General features: G+C 35.0%; 1 protein-coding gene across 3 annotated transcripts in view; it reads left to right on the top strand.

Annotated features, from left to right (window-relative positions):
* The window catches only part of CFAP20DC (CFAP20 domain containing), a 259596-nt gene that overhangs the window by 113701 nt on the left and 126927 nt on the right, over positions 1-18968 (top strand). For all 3 annotated transcript variants that reach the window (XM_019724118.3, XM_074313195.2, XM_019724119.3), the window contains exons 5-6: positions 4911-5025; positions 14165-14321. In XM_019724118.3, coding sequence (XP_019579677.3) covers positions 4911-5025; positions 14165-14321 — 272 coding nt within the window. The remainder of the gene's footprint in view (positions 1-4910; positions 5026-14164; positions 14322-18968) is intronic.

Here is an 18968-nt window from a genome sequence, read left to right as displayed (position 1 = left end):
ATGTATGACCAAAATCTTCCCACAAAGAAAACTTCAGAGTTAGTTGAATTCCATTAACATTTAAAGAATAACTAGCACCATTGTAAACAAGTTTTCAGACAATAGAGGAGGAAGAAACATTTCCTGTGTCACTTTATGGGACTAGAATAACTCTATTATCAAAATCTGACATAGATATTACCAGACAATTACAGACCAGTGTCCATCATGAACATAGGTGTAAAAAAAAATCCTCAACAAAATACTAGCACAATTGAAATTTTTATCAAGAAAGAATGTTGGTTTTACAATTGAAATCAATACAATTTAACATATGGACAGAATAAAGGAGAAAATCAATAGGATCATCTCAATCAGTACAGAAAAATCATTTGACAAAATTGCACACTCTTTCATGACTAAAAGAAGTTCTCAAAAAACTAGAAATAGAAGAGAACATCCTTAATTTGATAAAGGAAACCTTCAACTGATATCTTATTTAATAGAAACATAGTGAGCACTTTCCTCCTTTGATCAGGAACAATGCAAGGTTTTGTACTCTCATCACTTCTATTCAGTATATGCTGGAGGTCATAGCCAGTGCAATAATGCAAAAAGAAAAAAAAAGGAAGAAAGAAAAGGTATGAAGATCGAAAACAGCAGAAATAAAAGTATTTACTGAAGACATGATTATTTATACAGAAAATCTTCAGGAACCTACAAAACAACTACTTGTACTCATTAGCAAATTACCATGTTTCCCCAAAAATAAGCCAGACAATCAGCTCTAATGCTTTTTTTGGAGCAAAAATTAATATAAGGCCGGGTCTTATATTATGTAAGACCCGATCTTATAGTAAAATAAGGCCGGATCTTATATTAATTTTTGCTACAAAGGACGCATTAAATCTGATTATCTGGCTAGGTCTTATTTTCGGGGAAACACGGTAAACAAGGTTACAGGAAACAAGGTCTATATACAAAAATCAATGGTGTTTCAATGTACAATTAGCATTTGGCTGATAATTGATATTTTAAAATTCATTTTCATCATGTCAGAAAACAAAATACTTAGGAATAAATTTAACAAAAGATGTGTAAGACTTCTAAATTGAAAACTATAAAACATTGTGAAACAAATTAAACCAGGACTAAATAAATGGAGAGTTGTGTCATGTAAGTTGATTGGGAGACTCAATATTGTTCTTCCCAAATTGGCCTATAGATTCAACACAATCCAAGTTAAACTCATTTTAATAGAAACGTTTTAATAGAAAACGATCAGTGGATCCTAAAATACATACGGAAAAGGAAGGGCCAAACAAAACCAAATTGAAGAGTTTTTTAACTAGTTTCAAGATTTAACTATAGATCTACAATAACCAAGGCAGTGTGACATTTGTATAAAAGTGAACAAATGGATAAATGAAAAAAATGGATCAATGGAGTCCAGAAATAGATCCACGCATATGTATAGTCAATTGATTTTCGGCAAAGTAACAAGACATTTCCATGAGGAAAGGAGAGTCTTTAACAAATGATGTTGAGAAGAATGGATAAACATATAGAAAGAAATAAACCCACACCCACGACTACCTCACACAATACACAGAAATTAATTAGGGATGGATGAGAGACTAAATGTAAAAACTAAGACTATAAAGATCTAGAGACACGTAGGAAAGTATTTTTGCAACTTTTGGCTAGGCAAGGGTTTTTTTAGGTCATAGAAAGCATTACTATAAATACTGATAAACTGGACTGAATGAAAATTAAAAACTGCTAATCAAAAATCAGCCTTAAGCAATAAGCTAATCGAAATAAAGCATATATGAGTTTCTGTGTACTGTTTTTGATACTTTTCCTAAGTTCAAAATTGTTTCCACATAGAAGTTTTAAAAAGATGATAGGTGAGAAAATAGTCACAATACGTATGTCTGACAAAGGACATGTATCCAAAATAAAGAACTCTTACAATTATAAGAAAACAACCCAATAAAAACTGAGTAAAAGACGTAACAGACACTTCACAAGATACACCAATAAATACACATGTAAAAGTGTTCAATGTCATTATTCATAAAAGAAATACTAATAAAATCACAATAATATCCATTTTATATCCACTAGAATTGGCTAACAATAAAGTCTGACAGCACATAAAGTTGGTAAGGGTGTGGAACCGCTGCAAGCACTTTGGAGGACTGTTTCTACAAGGTTATACATATATCTCCCCAGTGACCCAGTTATCCCATTTCTAATTGTCAAGAGAATGAAAATACATGTCCACAGGAAGACTATAAGCAGTTTCATACAGGTTTCATAAGAAACCAGTATTGGAAACAAATGTGCATCAACAGGAAAATGGTTACATGTATAGCCATACAAGACTCAGCAATCAAAAAAAAAAAGAATGGTACATGCTGCAGCATGGATGAATCTCAAAACAGCATGTTAAGTGAAGGAAGCCAGTCACAATTTATAGTCTATACTATTCCATCTATAAGAAGTTCTAGAACAAACAAAAGTTCTCCATGATGATAGAAATCAGGAGTGAGGATTAACTAGAAGGGGCCAGGAGGCAACTTTCTAGGGTGATGGAAATGTTCTGTATTTGGATTGGAGTGGTGACCGTATGCATGTATACATGTATGGAAACACATGAGATTGTACACTGAGATCTGTACGTTTCAGTTATACATATTTTACCCCAATAAAGAAATAAAAGAGAACATAACTATGTATTTTTATGATACCCATTCATCCTGCAGGGTACAATGTTGACTCTCTAATAGCTTCCTATTGTGAAAAATAAATGTATAAACCCCTTACCTTGGCATAAAGACCCAGCATGATTTGGTTCTTGCCCACCCTTTCTACTTCATGCCCCTCCCTTATCTACTAGGTCCTACTCCTGCTGGCTTTACTGTGTAGAAATAGGTAATTTCTTGATATTTTCTAGCTTAGTCTCTTACTTGTTTTCTTCATTGCATTTACGATACTTGCATTTATTTTGTCTCAATACTTTTTTCAGCTGCCTTTTTCACTAGAATAGAAGTTCCAGGAGGATAGGGACCTTTCCTTTCTTACTACTGTGTTCCCATTGTATTCCCTGGATATTGCCTGACTCGGGAAGTATTTGCTGAACATGTGAATGGATGAAGGAATGAGTGAACAAATGTTCCTGTTGTTGCATATGTTGATAAGGTAGTAGTATGCTCATATGTTCCACTGTTTGGAGTTTGATCCTTACCTAATTCAAATAAAAATGACATAGTCTTATCCCTATAAGTAAAGCAAACCTTTAATAAAACCTTTAATAAGTGAGTTTTTGGTTGATACAACCAAACTTTTTGATTGATGTAAGAGAACCTTTTTTTCCCTTTCCTTTCCAGAATCTCTTTATATTCTTTCCTTCTGTTTCTTCTTCAGAGCTCCTTTCAGAAGAGACCTAATAACCTTGCTTTCCAAATATATTTGATCCTGTATCCCATTGGCAAAACATTTGAGCACACTAAACACATAGGTACATTGATTTATTTCAAAAATATATAAATATTACTGTACTACTGTATAATGAAATGCGCACAGTAATAACATTTTGAAGGGGTGATGAAAGATAGTTTTAATATTTTGCTCCTGCACTTCAGTGGATGGTTGTGTGGCACCGCCCTTCCCATGTGCTCATCCCACTTTGAAGACACTGCCTTGGGGCAAATATTACATTTGCTTATACATATAAGTGTAAAACTTCAGTAGTGTTAACACTTGCATTTTAAACCTTACTTCTAACTATGGGTTGAAAGACTTTATTGCTTTTTCAATGAATTTATGGCCTCATTTAGTGCAAGTAGGGTAGAATTTTTAGCTCTATGGGCATACTCTGAAATTACTGTACTTATTCTGAACATTGTTCAATGATAATTTTCTACAGAAAATATGTAGAGTATTTTAGAGGAAGGAAATAATGAGATTAAAAAAGTGGGAAGGGGGAGCAAGAAAGAGCTATGTTAATTTAAAAAAAATAGTTAATTACACTATAAATATTGGTAGCAGTGTATTTGAATGAAATGTCTCCTGGGGGAATTGCTAATTATAGAACACTAACAGTTAGTACATGTAGAAAAGGTTTCTAAAAATAGGGGGAAAATCGCTTTCTCCAGTAAAAAGATAGTCTTTCAGGAAACATCAATTCTGCAATACAGCAGCCTAAGACAGGTTTGGAGAGTTTAAGCCTGCTGTGTTACCTCTGAGACCTAACGGAAGCAGAACATAAAAATGAGCCTCTATCAATTTGAAGTAAACCTAAGCTTTGTGATCATGGCTGTGGTCTAAATCTATTAAAGATGTTCAACTTCAGTATCCTTGGTATCACAGCGGATTGACCTGAATAGTGAGCAATAAACTTGTGTATTATAATTCTGGTTCGAAGACATGTGCTTACGAAGTGAAACCGATAGTCAGTATTTTGTGTCTGTCTCTAAGCAGACTAAGATCCTATAGAAAATGACAGGTGCATTTTTAGGGAAAGAAACCCATAATGTTTTCCTATTTAGTAGGTGACAGTATGCTCCAAGATAACACAAGCTTAAAGGGCTGGAACAAGCATGGTTATTAAGGACTAGCAGTTTCTCAGTTCATACAAATTGAATTTTTTTCATAGGCTGGAAGATTGTGGAAATCTAATATAAAGTACTGAAATAAATTAGCATATTAAGTGAATTTATGCATTCAAACTTGTGAACACTTTGAATTTAAGGAAGAAGTTTGATTATTTCTTCAAAGAAAACAGTCAGTTCTTAAATTCTGTGTTTGATCTCCCTGTTGGAAAAGGCCCATATGATAAATTATATTTTTTTGATGATTATCCAAAGATGTGGTTATTATATTGATGGAAATCTTTCTCTCTTCTTTCCTTTTTCTTTTTTCAGAATAACTGATTTAGGGAATATCAAAAGAAGATTGTACTTATCAACGGTCCATAAAGAACTGTCCTCAACCCCTCTTCATGCAAAAATCCCACTCTTCATGATCAAGCGCAAAATTGTAAGTGTCACATGAATGCTGCTTAAAATATTAAGTTCACTTTAACAAATATTAATTATGGGCCTATTCTGAGCATAAGGCACTTTGTTAACTATGCTGGTATAAAAAAATGTATAAAATTCATGCTCTTCCTTTCCTGCCCATGAAAATGCTTAAAATCTTACTAAGTAGGAGAATATAATTATTTGAATATTAAGAATGCCACCAAAATTACAATGAAAAGTACAGTGGAGAGGGAAGGTGCTATTGGTGCTGTGAAAGGGAAAGAAGTCCATCTGACTTCAGGATAAGAAGAGGCTTCATGAAAGAGATTGCACTTAGCATGGACGTTGAAAGACTGTCAGGTTTCACCAGGTAGAAATGAGAAGCCAAGCATTCCAAGCAGAAGGAACAGCCTGGAGCCTGGAAAATGGGTACATATTTGGAGAACAAGGAATGACTGATTATTGTTGCCAGATTTTTAAAAAATAGCCTTAAGCAAAATCACTCCTGCAATATAACAGCCTGGTATAAATTGGGAGATTTTATGCCTTTGTATAACCTCTGAAACCTAAAGCAACAGATTACAGGCCAAGAAACTTGGGCCTGATGTAACTGAGTCTTTCTCAGATTTCAGTCATTTCAACACATCTGTCCTGACTACCATGTTTGTGTACTACCTGTTCTAATATATACTTAATATTTTCCTTTAAATTGATTCACTTTGAGGAGGCTTACGTTATTTTAAAAGAAAACTGTAACCACTTACCCAAATGCATGAATACCAATGTAAAGACTCAAGGCTTATGAAAAATCAGGTAAGTATAACACCAGCAAAGGAAACTAATACAGTTCTAGTAACTTATCCTAAAGCCCACAGCTAATGTACTCAGTAGAAAGAGGTTGAAAGATTTTCCTCTAAGAACATGAACAAAACAAGGGTACCCACTATCACCATTCATATTCAACGTAGTACTGGAAGTCTTTATCAGACTAATCCGGCAAGAAAAGGGAAGAAGAAAAATTGTCTCTATTCGCAGATGACATGATTTTAAATGTAGAAAATCCTAAAAACTCCACACACACACACACACACAAAAAAAAAAAAAACTGTTAGATCTAATCACAAATGCAGTGAAGTTGCAGGATACGAAATTCATATGGAAAAATTAATAGCATTTCTATACTGTAACGAGAATTATCTGAAAAAAAAAAAAGAAATCAGCTCCATTTACAATGGCATCAAAGTATAAAAATACTTAGGAATAAACTAAACCAAGAAAGTGAAAGAGCTCTACTCTAAAAACAACAAGACAATGATGAAAGAAATCCAACAAGACACAAATAAATAAAAAGGTATCTTGTGTTCATGGACTGGAAGAATTAATATTCTTAAAATGTCCATTCTACCAAAAGCCATCTGTAGATCTGATGCAAACTCTAATGAGATTCCAGCAGCATTTTTTAAATATTTTTTTATTTTTTTACACTTTATTTATTTTGACATTCAATATTGTATTAATTTCATGTGTACAGCATAGTGGTTAGACATTTATATAATTTAAGAAGTGATTCCCCTGACTAGTCTAGTACCCAGGTAGCATTCTACATAGTTATTACCATGTTATTGACTGTATTCTCTATGCTTTACTTTACATCCCCAAAAAGCATTAACCTTAATAAAAAAAACTGACAGAGTGGGCTTCACCAAAATTTAAAACTGCCCATCAAAAAGAATTTTTAAGAAAGTGAATAAGCAAGCCACAGACTGAGAGAAAATATTTTAATATATATATCTGACAAAGGTCTTTTGTCCAGAATATATCCTATGACTATATAATAAAAAGAGAGATATTTTTTTTAAAAAAAGGCAAAAACAATTGAATAAGCACTTCACAAAGATTATACAATTGCTCAAATAAGCCTGTGAAAAAGAGCTCTATACCATAAGTCAGGGAAATTCATATGAAAAACAATTACCACTATTTGCCCACTGGATTGGCTGAAATAAAAGAGACAAGAAATACTGCATGTTGGCCTGATATAAAGCAATTATCATATATTTTCTATGGAAATGGAAAAATCGTATAACCACTTTGGAAATACCTTTGGACGTTTCTGATAAATATTTACCCATTGATTCGGCAGTTCCACTTGTTGGTATATATCCAAGGAAATGAAAGTACATGGACACAAGAAGACTTGTTTGGGAATTTCACAACAGTTTATTCATAAAAGCCAAAATCTTGAAATAACCCAAATGTCCAAGAACAAAAGAATGAACAGTCAAACTGTGATGTATTCACAGAGTGAATACTGCTCAGCAAAACAAGAATGAACTACCAATACGTGCAACAACAGTGATGAACCTCAAATCGCATGTTGAATGAAAGAAACTATTTACTGTGATTCCATTAATATAAAGTAATAGAACAGACAAAACTAATTATGGTGAAAGAAATTAGTGGTTACCCTTGACAGGGGTGAGTACTGAGATTGATTGGGAAGCTGCACAAAAGATCTCTCTGGGATGATTGATATGTCCTGTGTCTTACTGGAGTGTGGTGTGCTGTTGTCAGAAATGGTCAAAACTCATCAAGTTGTCCCCTTAAAGTCTGTGCCTTTCATGGTATGGAAGTCAAAATGATTATATAATTAACTTAAATTGAGCACTTATCATATGCTAGGCACTATTATTAGTGCTTACGTATATTTAAACATTAATCCTAACAATTGTATTAGAGATGTAGTGTTATCACCATTTTACAAATGAGGAAAGAAAGGCACAGAGAAGTGAAGTAACTGTGAAGATTACGTAACTAATCAGTGGTGGATCTGGAATCCAAACCCAGACAGTTGGGCTCCGAGCCCAAACTCTTGCATCCCTAGGAGGAAAATATTTGCAAAGAGTTGCCCGTTAGGGTTTAAGTGGAGGGAATTGCCAGACAGGTTAAAGAATAGAATATTTTGATTAAATAAAGTATTTTTAATTCGAAATTTTAAAAGATAAGTGTTTCAGGGTAATGAAGTTAAATCTCAGGATGTGGCCATGTGAGTGGATTAGAGTGAAGAAGAGAGGAAGGCTTTTGAAGGAAGGAGGTTAAGGGGCTGTTAAGAGGTGGGGGGTGGGGGGTGGGAGATGAGGGTAAGGGGGATCGAATATATGGTGATGGAAGGAGAACTGACTCTGGGTGATGAACACACAATGGGATTTATAGATGATGTAATACAGAATTGTACACCTGAAATCTATGTAATTTTACTAACAATTGTCACCTCAATAAATTTAATAAAAAAATAAAATAAAATAAGAGTGTTGAACAGTATGTTAGCAGGGAAGATGAACCTGGTCCCAGCATTTTTCAGCAATGCATACGTAGGCTGCTGAGGGTGTGTCTGAAGGGGTAGAAGGACTGACAGGTAGTTATTGGAAGACTGATGAAGCTAAAAGGGAAGAAGAGCCTGCCAGTGCAATGCCTTCAAAGAGGGGCATGCCTTCTCCCAATGCCACTCGGCCTCAGGGCCTCAAAACAGGGGGCTGTAGAAGCACATGTGAATGCTATAAGTGAACTTCAACTCCAGAGGAAATACTATTTCAGAGAAAATTCAGGTTTCAGTTAAGGTAAGGTGTGTAGGACCCTTAGAAAAATATAAAGGTTATACGTACTTGTTAGTAGTAAGGATTTCCTAGGACACAGCAAAAGGGTGAGTTGAGGATTAGCAAGAGAAAGATGAAGCTGCTGTGTCAGGAAGAGATAGCTTTCTCAAAGCAGGTGGGAACTGGGAGGTAGGGATCGATGGCTGAACAGGTATAATGAGCATACTTCTACAAGGAATGTGCCATTCCTTGGTTCAGCAAAGAGCTGCAGCTCTGGAAGCCCCAAACTACCCTCCTTAACTCCCCTCTCTCCATATAAGGACTTGTCGTGATTTGCTTTTCCTGGGGAAATTGTGTTTTATACAGTAGAAATTAGTAATTGCTTCTCCTAACCATGTGGATATAAAATTACTATTTCAATCTCTGTTTACACCATTTAATAAATAAATACAATATGATATAATAGAGATGTAATTTTAATGTCTTTTGAGAAATTAAAACTAACATGAAAAATTATTTTAAAAGGCACAATAAATGTCTTAAAACTTCGTTCTTTTTGTCATTTTAGGAGCACGAAAACAGGATGAGGTCCTAAAATTCTAGGAAGAGATGTAGTTTAGGATTGCTACCATGTTTCCCCGAAAATAAGACCTAACCAGACAATCAGCTCTAATGCGTCTGTTGGAGCAAAAAAAGTTAAGATCGGGTCTTATATTATGTTATATAAGACCCAGTCTTATAGTAAAATAAGACTGGGTCTTATATTAATTTTTGCTCCAACAGACGCATTAGAGCTGATTGTCCGGCTAGGTCTTATTTTCGGGGAAACACTGTAAGTTATGAAATCGTGGTTTCTTGTTTGTTGTTTCCTTTTAGAAAGGCAATGATGGCTGGATTTGTGCACTGTTATGACTCGGGCCCTTTCCACTCTGGCAAAAGGAATCCAGTTATCTTCAGAGCTTTCGTATAGTAATGGCATGGGAGATCAAAACAGTGCTAGGACAACCAAAAACTTCTTATTGCATGCATTTGAGTGTGTGTGTGTGTGTGTGTGTGTGTGTGTGTGTGTGTGTGTGTGTTCACAGAATATACCATCCTGTCATCGGTATAATAAAGCCACATTGCCAAAACATGAGTCAGTGAAAACTAGAAATTCATGCTTTGAATCATTCTTTTACCCTTCGCCAGTCAATTTTTATCTTGCAAAATTCCATGCTGGAACTAAGTAACATAACCTCTCTTACTAATCCAAGCACAAACAAAACAGAACTGCCTTTTCTCTCTCTTAGATTGCAGTCTTTCTGGTGCAAACTTCTTAAGGACCCATGACTATATTTTAGACCAAGACCTCTTTCCTGCAGGACTACAGTTACACATAGGAACTTAGGAATAAAATTATTAGAGATCAAGAAAAGTGTAAAAAAAAAAAGAGGGGATCTTAAGAGTGGATGATATCACCAAGAATAGTGAAAATAATACAAAGATCAACTGTAATTCATATAATCCACCTGTTGATAGTAGAAAGTTTATACTCTTTCCAAAACTTCAGAAAATATATCCCAGCATTTATATTCATATGAATAATGAGTTATTTGTTGAAGCTTATGAAAATTAGAACCTTTATGAATATCAGAGCTAAAACAAAAAATAATTTCTATTTCCTCTAGCCAAGGGAGATTTGTAAAAGTTTTTTCCATCTTTTTCAGGAACTACTCCGATGTGTACTTCTAAGAAATGGATTCACTAAATGTTATCAGTTCCCATACATGTATAGGGTTTGTTGAGTGATTATAAAATGAAAGATTGAAAGTGTGTCTGTAGGCATGTATGTACATGCATGTCTTCATATATTAACACACACGCGCACATACTATTATGTGATGAGTATTTGCCATGAAGCATGAGTCCAGGCAGAGGGGAAAAAAAGCACACTGTGATGGATAAGAAAGGTGTGTAGTAGGTAAGAGCCTGGTTTCCTGGGACTCAGAGGTTTTGAAGGAGGTGGACACCAATTTCCAAGCAAAGCTGATCGGGTCTGATGGGGTGGTCAGGTGCAGCCAGCTAGAGAGTTCATCTCAGCAAGGAATAAACGGGCAGGGCCCTGAGAAGAAATGCACAGCATGTTCACATACCTCCCTGGGCCTGAAAACGCATTCACTGTTCAGAACCAAACTCAAATGTCACCTACAAGCCTTTCCTGGATGGTGGAAAACTTAGATTCAAAGGAAATAAAGTAGACAATTAAAACAGCAATTAACTCTAGAAATATAAAGAAGTTGCATAAGGACGGAAACGTAATCATAGAGCATCAATCGGTTGGCTCAATTGTGTATAATATTTACATAATCACAATAAGGAAAACACAGAATACGAATTTTGAGGAAAAAAGAAAGAATGAGGTGTAATTAGCTCGGGAGGATGAAGGGGGCGAAGTAGTATGCATAAGTGAGCTAAGTCTTATCGACCATAACAGGAAGTCAGTAGGTACTATCTAGAATTGATGAATCCAGAGGTATTGTTTACAAATACAGAGAGAAGAAACAGTTAAGAGATGACAGTATGATTACAGGAATGGAGAGACGACAAGGACTTCATTTCATATTAAATTTTTGGCATTATTTAGCTTTATATGCATATAATATCATGATATAATTTTTTAATTTCTTTTATTGGGATGACAATGGTTAGTAAAATTACATAGGTTTCAAGTGTACAATTCTGTAATACATCATCTATAAATCACATATGTGTGTTCACCACCCAGAGTCAGTTCTTCTTCCATCATCATATATTTGACCCCCTTTGCTCTCTTCTACCATACCCCTCCCTCCTTACCCTCTGGTAACCACTAAACTGTTGTCTGTGTCTACGAGTTTTTATTTCTTTGTTTGTCTTGTTCCTTTGTTGCTTTCAGTTTTGTATCCCACATGAATAAAGTCATATGGTTCTCGACATTTTCTGTCTGACTTACTTCACTTAGCATAATAATCTCAAGATCCATCCATGTTGTCGCAAATGGCAGTATTTCATCTTTCATATGCTCGAGTAGTATTCCATTATGTATATATAACACATCTTCCTTATCCAATCATCTATCGAAGGACATTTTGGTTGTTTCCATATCTTGACCACCATAAATAATGCTGCAGTGAACATCGGTGTACATATATCTTTATGGATAAATGTTTTCAGATTTTTTGGGTAGACACCCAGGAGAGGGATTGCTGGGTCATATAGTAATTCTATTCTTAATTTTTGAGGAATCTCCATACTGTTTTCCATAGTGGCTGTACCAATTTACATTCCCACCAACAGTGTATCTGGGTTCCTTTTTCTCCACAACCTCTCCAAGACTTATTATTTGTTTTGTTAATGATAGCCATGATATAATTTTTAAAATGTGTTTTCAAAGAAGGCTTTCCCAAACCTCCCCAACCTCCTACCTTCAGCCCTCTCTGTACTAACTGTATGTAATAAATGCCAAATTTCTGCCTCCCAGACTGGAAGGACTCATATTCATTGCTGTATTCCTGGAGTCAAGCCCAATGTCTAACACTTGATAAGTGCTTAGCATCTGTGTGAAAGAATGGATGAATGCAATTACTGGGACAGACTAGCTGAATGATTAGAATTGGGGCATAATGTTAATTAAGTCTTTTAGGAATAGCAACCACATTGATAATAATAAAAATATTGCTAACATGATAATAATGTTAATAGTTATTATTGAATAGCTGGAAACCCCAACACCTCCATCCCTATAACCTGGATTGTACCACGCCATGAAGTTTCAACTTACTGCATGCTTACTGGATTTGTCCCACACATTCCACTTCCTGTGATAGTCTTCTAATCAGACCCTTCTCCCTTTATGCTTAAATGATTGACAGAGACTAACTAGTCTGTCTGTGCCTCAGTCTGTCTCCCTCTACTTCAGCCTTCCCCCACAGACCCTCTCCACCACCCTAAAACATTCCTGCATCAGGGTTAGTCCAGACTTCCCAATACTCTACTTCTGTCACATTCTCCTTCAGGAACCACAGTGACACTTTACCCTTGGGTTCAAGGTTCTCTTCCTGGTCTTCCCTCTCCTCCAGAACCTGGCCTCACTGGCCAACCCCACATTACTTCCCACACGTCCCAGCGCTCACCATCCCACTACTGTGTTTCCCCGAAAATAAGACCTAGCCATACCATCAGTTCTGATGAGTCTTTTGGGGCAAAAATTAAGACCTGGTCTTATTTTAATATAGTATAGTATAGTATAATATAATACCAGGTATAATATAATATATAATATAATATAATACCAGGTATAATATAATATAATATATAATATAATATAATACTGGGTCTTACATTAATTTTTGCTCCAAAAGATACATTAGAGCCGATGGTCTGGCTAGGTCTTATTTTCGGGAAAACACGGTAGTCAAGCCAGTTTCAATATTATATCACACTCGGTCCTACTTCCTACCTGTTATTACTCCAGACTCCTTTTCCCTGAAAAGACCAGAGCATCTCTGTGGCCTGGGAATACAATTTTACTGTTGAGATATCTACAGAGAAAATAGTCTTCACATATTTAATCAATAAGTTACTGCAATATCTTTTACTTTTCTACTATAGAAACAACCTCAGCTTTTCCTCCATGTTCAAATTATCATTCCTAAATAGAACTTGCCTTAAAAATAACATTTTATTTATCGATAAATATAGCTTTCAATTTTGATAGATTAATAAAATGGACCTTATATAAACCATGCTTCTAAACAAATAATGGAAGAGCCTGATATTTTAAAAGAAGCACAAATAATTTTAAGTACTAATTTTAATTTCAAAATTTATTTTTTCTACTTTTTTTCCCAGTCTTTAATATGTCTTAATTTCTTACTAAATGATTATTTTCTCCTTTTCTTTAATTCAGACCATTTGGAGAATTCATTTGATGAAGGATTGAGGGGTCTAATTGTTTAATGGGCAGAAATTAGTCCCTGCAAGAGTACTTTAACAACTGGCAAATACCAGGCATAATTACAAATTCTTTAGCAGAATCTATTTCTGTAAAATAGGTTAATTGGTTATAACTAGACAGCACTGGCCACAATTTAAACCCAGCTTCTAATTTCATCCATGCTTTTTTTTTTTTTTTTAACAAATGTGAGTGGCTAATTATGATCAAATTAGTCCCCTTGAAGGAACAATTGGCTACTTATCCCTGATTGTCAAGATTTAAGTGGTCTAATGCACCTGCAATTAGCTTCCCACTAGCATACAGATCTAGAGTTCTTCCCCAAAGTTGTCAAAGCCTTGACTCATGATAGAAACTCTGTAGTCAGATGACTAATGTATAGTTTAGATTACGATGATTCCTTTGGAAGAATCAAGGCAATTCTTAAGAAAATTGAAGCCAAAACAGAGACAGATTTGCCTAAAGGGGGAAATTGGTATGGGGAAAATTGATCCAGATAATTGCCTCAAATCTGGACTTTCCACATACAGATGACTTGCTCATTTGTGTGATTATAGAAAGTACTTCTTCTTTCCTTTTCTTTATTTTAGTGGTGCAATCTGTGCATTGACTTGGTGGCATTTACCAGTGAAATATTCAAGGGAGCAGTTTTCCAGTCATTGGATGGAATTATTGTCTCAGCTAACTGTAAGCTAAGGAAGATCTTCACTTTAAAATCGAAGCCTCAAGACACCGCTGATAAAGATGGTATGTTCACATTGCTACCAAGAGTTTTAAATTCTCCAATATGTTTTGAAAATTAGACATGCCTTTGGAGAGTATGAGTACATGGTAGTGATTTTTTTAATTCATTTTGTTTTATTTTATTTTATTGTGGAAAGGATACTTAACATGAGATCTATCCTCTTAATAAAATTTTAAATATACAATATATAATTGTTGACTATACATACAATGACCTCTAGAGCTTATTCATCTTTACTGAAACTTTGTGCCCATTGATGAGTAACTCTTTATTGCCCCCTCCCCCCAACCCTTGGTAACTCTTTGATTCCATGAATTTGACTGTTTTAGATTCCTCATATAAGTAGAATCATACAGTATTTTTCTGTATAATTGGCTTACTTCATTTAGCATAAGTCCTCATGGTTCATCCATGTTGTAGCATATGTCATTCTTTACTCTGGTTCCCATGTTTATTTTCACTGTAGCTGAATGTCACAAGGAGACATATATATATATATATATTAGTTTTGCGGTTACATTTCTTTTTTGTTTATGGCAGCACTTACCATCTGAATTAGGTGTTTTTGTTATAAGCAACAGAATCCTCTCTAGGTAATTAAAAAAAAAAAAATTTATTTAAGGAAATTAGCCAGTTCATAGAATCTCAAGGAGATCCAAAAAGTCAGGCTTGGAAGTTACAGCCAAGCCAAACCCAGACCCTGCCACAAAACTGCTCCAAGTAATACGCCGGTAGCTATTGCCGCTGGGCAAAGATTTCATAAGTCACGCCATAATGCTGGGCTCTAGCTTCCAGAAGTTCCATTACTAATGCTCCTGAAATTCGGATATATTCTTCCCTGCCGCCCTTGCCAGAAGTGGATTTCTCCTTCTTCATGTTTCTCCCTACTGAACAAAGACTGACATGGCTGATTTGTAGAGCCTAGGTCACATGCTGGAAAGAAGGCTGGCAAAGCAAAGGTCTAGTTCCTGACTTGAGAGAGAGGACTCATTGTGTAGCCAAGTCACTACGTTAGGAAGGGTTTTCAAAAGGTGTCAGACTCCAAAATGCACTATAGTTGTCCACTATGCTGTCTTAATACTCTGTGTACATTTCATGAAGTCATTTGGGAGAAATTATGTTAATATGTTAATTTTATAATGGTCATTTTCAAATAGAGTGTTGAGTTATTCCTATTATTTCTAGGGAGACTGGAAACACATACGTTAATTATTCTTTAGATGATTAATAAATATGCTCTACAGATAACTGAGCCATATAGAATTCATAAAGCAACACAAATTCTCCTGCTAAGATAGTCTTACACAACTGAAAGTATTGGGAGAATACTGATGCTTTCTTTTGATTTTCATCTGGGATTACTTTTAACAAAATCAATTCTTCTAGAAGCCCAGGAAAAAGGGCTGCACGTAAGATGGCAGAGGTGATTTCTTAGAAGTTTGTATGTAAACTTTAGACTTGTGCTTCATCTCGGTGAGTGTCTGAGAAATCCTTGGTGGTTCACTCTGTGGAACAGGACCTGTGCCTATGAATTTTATTTGATAATAAAACACAGCATATTAACAGCTCCCCAGTGATCATCCAGGAAGTACAGCCACTCATATCTATGTACCATTTAAAGCAGGGGTGTCCAAACTGCGGCCCCAAGGCCAACTGCGGCCAGCAATCCATTTTTAATTGGCCCGCAGCAAATTCCAAAAATATATTTAGTTTACTTAAATAAACCAGGTGAGTCAATATGTACTTCACCTCGAGTGAGTGGCCCGGCTGTTTGTGTATTTTACCACATATGGCCCTTGGTGAAAAACGTTGAAAAAAGTTTGGACACCCCTGATTTAAAGGCTATACAAGAAAGTGAAAGATTTCATTTAAAACAAAAAATTGCACCCAGCTAATAAGAAGCCTCAATATATAGAAAAACACATGTGCATTCTACATCAGATCATAGGACGTGATTAATTTTAAATAAATGTCAGGAAAAAAGTGAATAAAAAATGGGCAGATTAAATACATGGTTTTATCTCTGGTCCTTCCTCAAGCCCCACTAAAATTATAATATAGGAATAAAAAAAGGTATAAACCTACCAGGATGAAGAGGAGACAACAATAGACAAAAGATGTTGTAAATCTCGTAAGCGTGAGGAGTGACAATTGACTTAGAAGAGCAAAGGAAGCTGAAACTTCCGGGTTTACAGAGAGGTTTACCAATGAGATTCATAATGTAGAACCTTAGAGGGGCTCAACAATTGGCAGTCATGGGTTGTGCCAAAGACAAGGTAAAAAGGTGTGGCTAAAAACAGGGATATTGGTTAAAATTCTGCATAGGTTACTATAGGACCCCAGGGCCATCCTCCAACTCCATATAACTAAACAACAGGAGATATATTCTCTGGAGAAACTGAGCCAGTGAGCTTCTGAACTCAGATACATCAGGTGCATGGTAGATAGACACCAAAACTAGTGGGAAGAACGAAATAGATAAGATAGGGAATAGATATATGTTTTTCTTGGAGTTAAGAAAAGTTACTACATCTATAAAATAATTTGTTCCTGCTTTACTTCAATAAATATTTTATTGCTATTCATTTTATTATATTATGGCTTTTTGCATACATATAAAGACATTCAAAACTCATAAGTGTTCAGCTTGAGGAATTACCACAAAGTAATTACATTTCTGTAACCACCACCCAGATCAAGAAATAGTAATAGAAATACAAGCATCCTAGAAGCCCTGATTATATTCTCTCCCAGTCATGGCTCTCTTCTTTCTTCTGAGAAGTAACTCTATCCTTACTTCTAACACCACAGATTAATTTCAGCTATTTTTTAACTTTATATAAATGGAACCGTATAGTACATATTCTTTCATATATACATTTTTTCCACAAAACATTGTTTGTGAGATTCATCTATATTGTTGTAGATTTTCAGTATTTTATGGTATACTATTGTTAGAATATACTATATTTATTCACTTTAAGCTATTTTGAATAGTTCTGCTAGAGTCATTCTACATTTCTCTTAGCGAATCTATGTAGGTGTTTCTTTGGATATTTACCAATCTGCTGAATGAATACATACTTCAGCATTCTTAATTTCAGTTATTATGTTTTTTGATTCTAAATTTTATTAGATTCTTTTTATAGTTTCCATTTCTTAGCTGAAATTCTGTCTTGTTATCAAATTTCTCAAATATATTAAAGTTATTTTTAAAGCCCATTGCTCATAATTCCAATATCTGGCTTTCCTGTGGATCTGTTTCTGTTGCCTGTTTTTCTCTTGGTCTGTCTCCTGGTGTGCATGGTAAGTTTTGAGTGAATGCTGAACTCAATTTTCATTGGAAATCAGAAACTATAGACATATTTTGAGATTCTGCATTGTATTGTCCTCCTCTAGCAATACAGAACCAAAAATATAAAATAAAAAAGCAGCCTAAAAGACTGAAAATAGGATGGAAATTGTTGAAAATATTAGAAGTTAGTCTAAGAGGTCCACCACCAGAATAATAGGATTCCAAGATGAAAGACTAGAGGAAACAGAACAAATGAAATATAAGATTTCCCAAAATTGAAGGCCAGGTATTTTCAGATTGACATATCTCATAAAAAAAAAAAAAAGACTCACAATTGTGTAATTTTGGAACAGAAGGGAAAAAGAGACGATCCTTTAAGCTTCCAGAATTTATTTTTTGAATATGTTACATGCAAAGGATTAGGAGTAAGAATGATGTCTGACTTCAGACAGCAACATTAGATGGTAGAAGACCTTAAAATTATACCTTCAAAAGTCTAAGAAAAAATTAGTTTCAACTTAGAATTCTACACCTGTCCAGTCTATCAATTAAATGAGTGCAGAATAAAGATATTTGCAGACATGCAAGGTCTCAAATTTTTCTTTATTTACATCCTTTCTCAGAAAAGATCTAGAAGATATTTTCCATAAAAATAAAGGTGTAAATCAAGGCATATATGGGAAAAAGGCATATATGGGATCCAAGAAACATAGAATTTCATCCAGGAGAAAAGCAAAGGGAATTTCCAGAATTATGGTTAAAGGAACTCAAAGGATGACACTTGTGCAACAAACACATCTAGAGAACAGTTGGTTCAGATTTTAGCAGAGAAATTGAGGCTTTCAGGAGGAAAGTCTCCAGGAAAAGAATGAGTCTGATGTGTTTGAACATGGAAAATAAAATCAGTTGTCATTTTACAGTACTAATGGGGAGTTTGGGAAGGACTAATATTAAGAATATAGAAAACCAACAACAAAACAAAGCTGTGATCAACTCCAAGGAAAACAAAAGGTTGTGCAAGAAAAAAAATGTAATCATAGTATATCATGTGGCTCAGATGTGCACTTTTTTTAATAGACTTTATTTTTTAGAGAAGTTCTAGATTCACAGCAAAATTGAGTAGTTCCCCACACATGCATTTTCCCCAACCATGACCACCCTTACCAGACTGGTACATTTGTTACAATTGATGAATGTACATTGACATATTATCATCCAAAGTCCACGGTTTACATTAGGGGTCACTCTAAGTGTTGTACATTCTGTGGGTTTGACAAATAATTGGCATGTATCCACCATTATAGCATCATACAGAATAGTTTCACTGCCCTAAACGTCTTCTGTTTTCCTCCTA

Source organism: Rhinolophus sinicus, chromosome 5 (genome assembly GCF_057876585.1).
Source record: "Rhinolophus sinicus isolate RSI-liver-muscle chromosome 5, RSI-T2T, whole genome shotgun sequence".
In the NCBI taxonomy this organism is placed as follows: Eukaryota; Metazoa; Chordata; class Mammalia; order Chiroptera; family Rhinolophidae; genus Rhinolophus; species Rhinolophus sinicus.
This window is presented reverse-complemented; position numbering and strand designations above follow the sequence as displayed.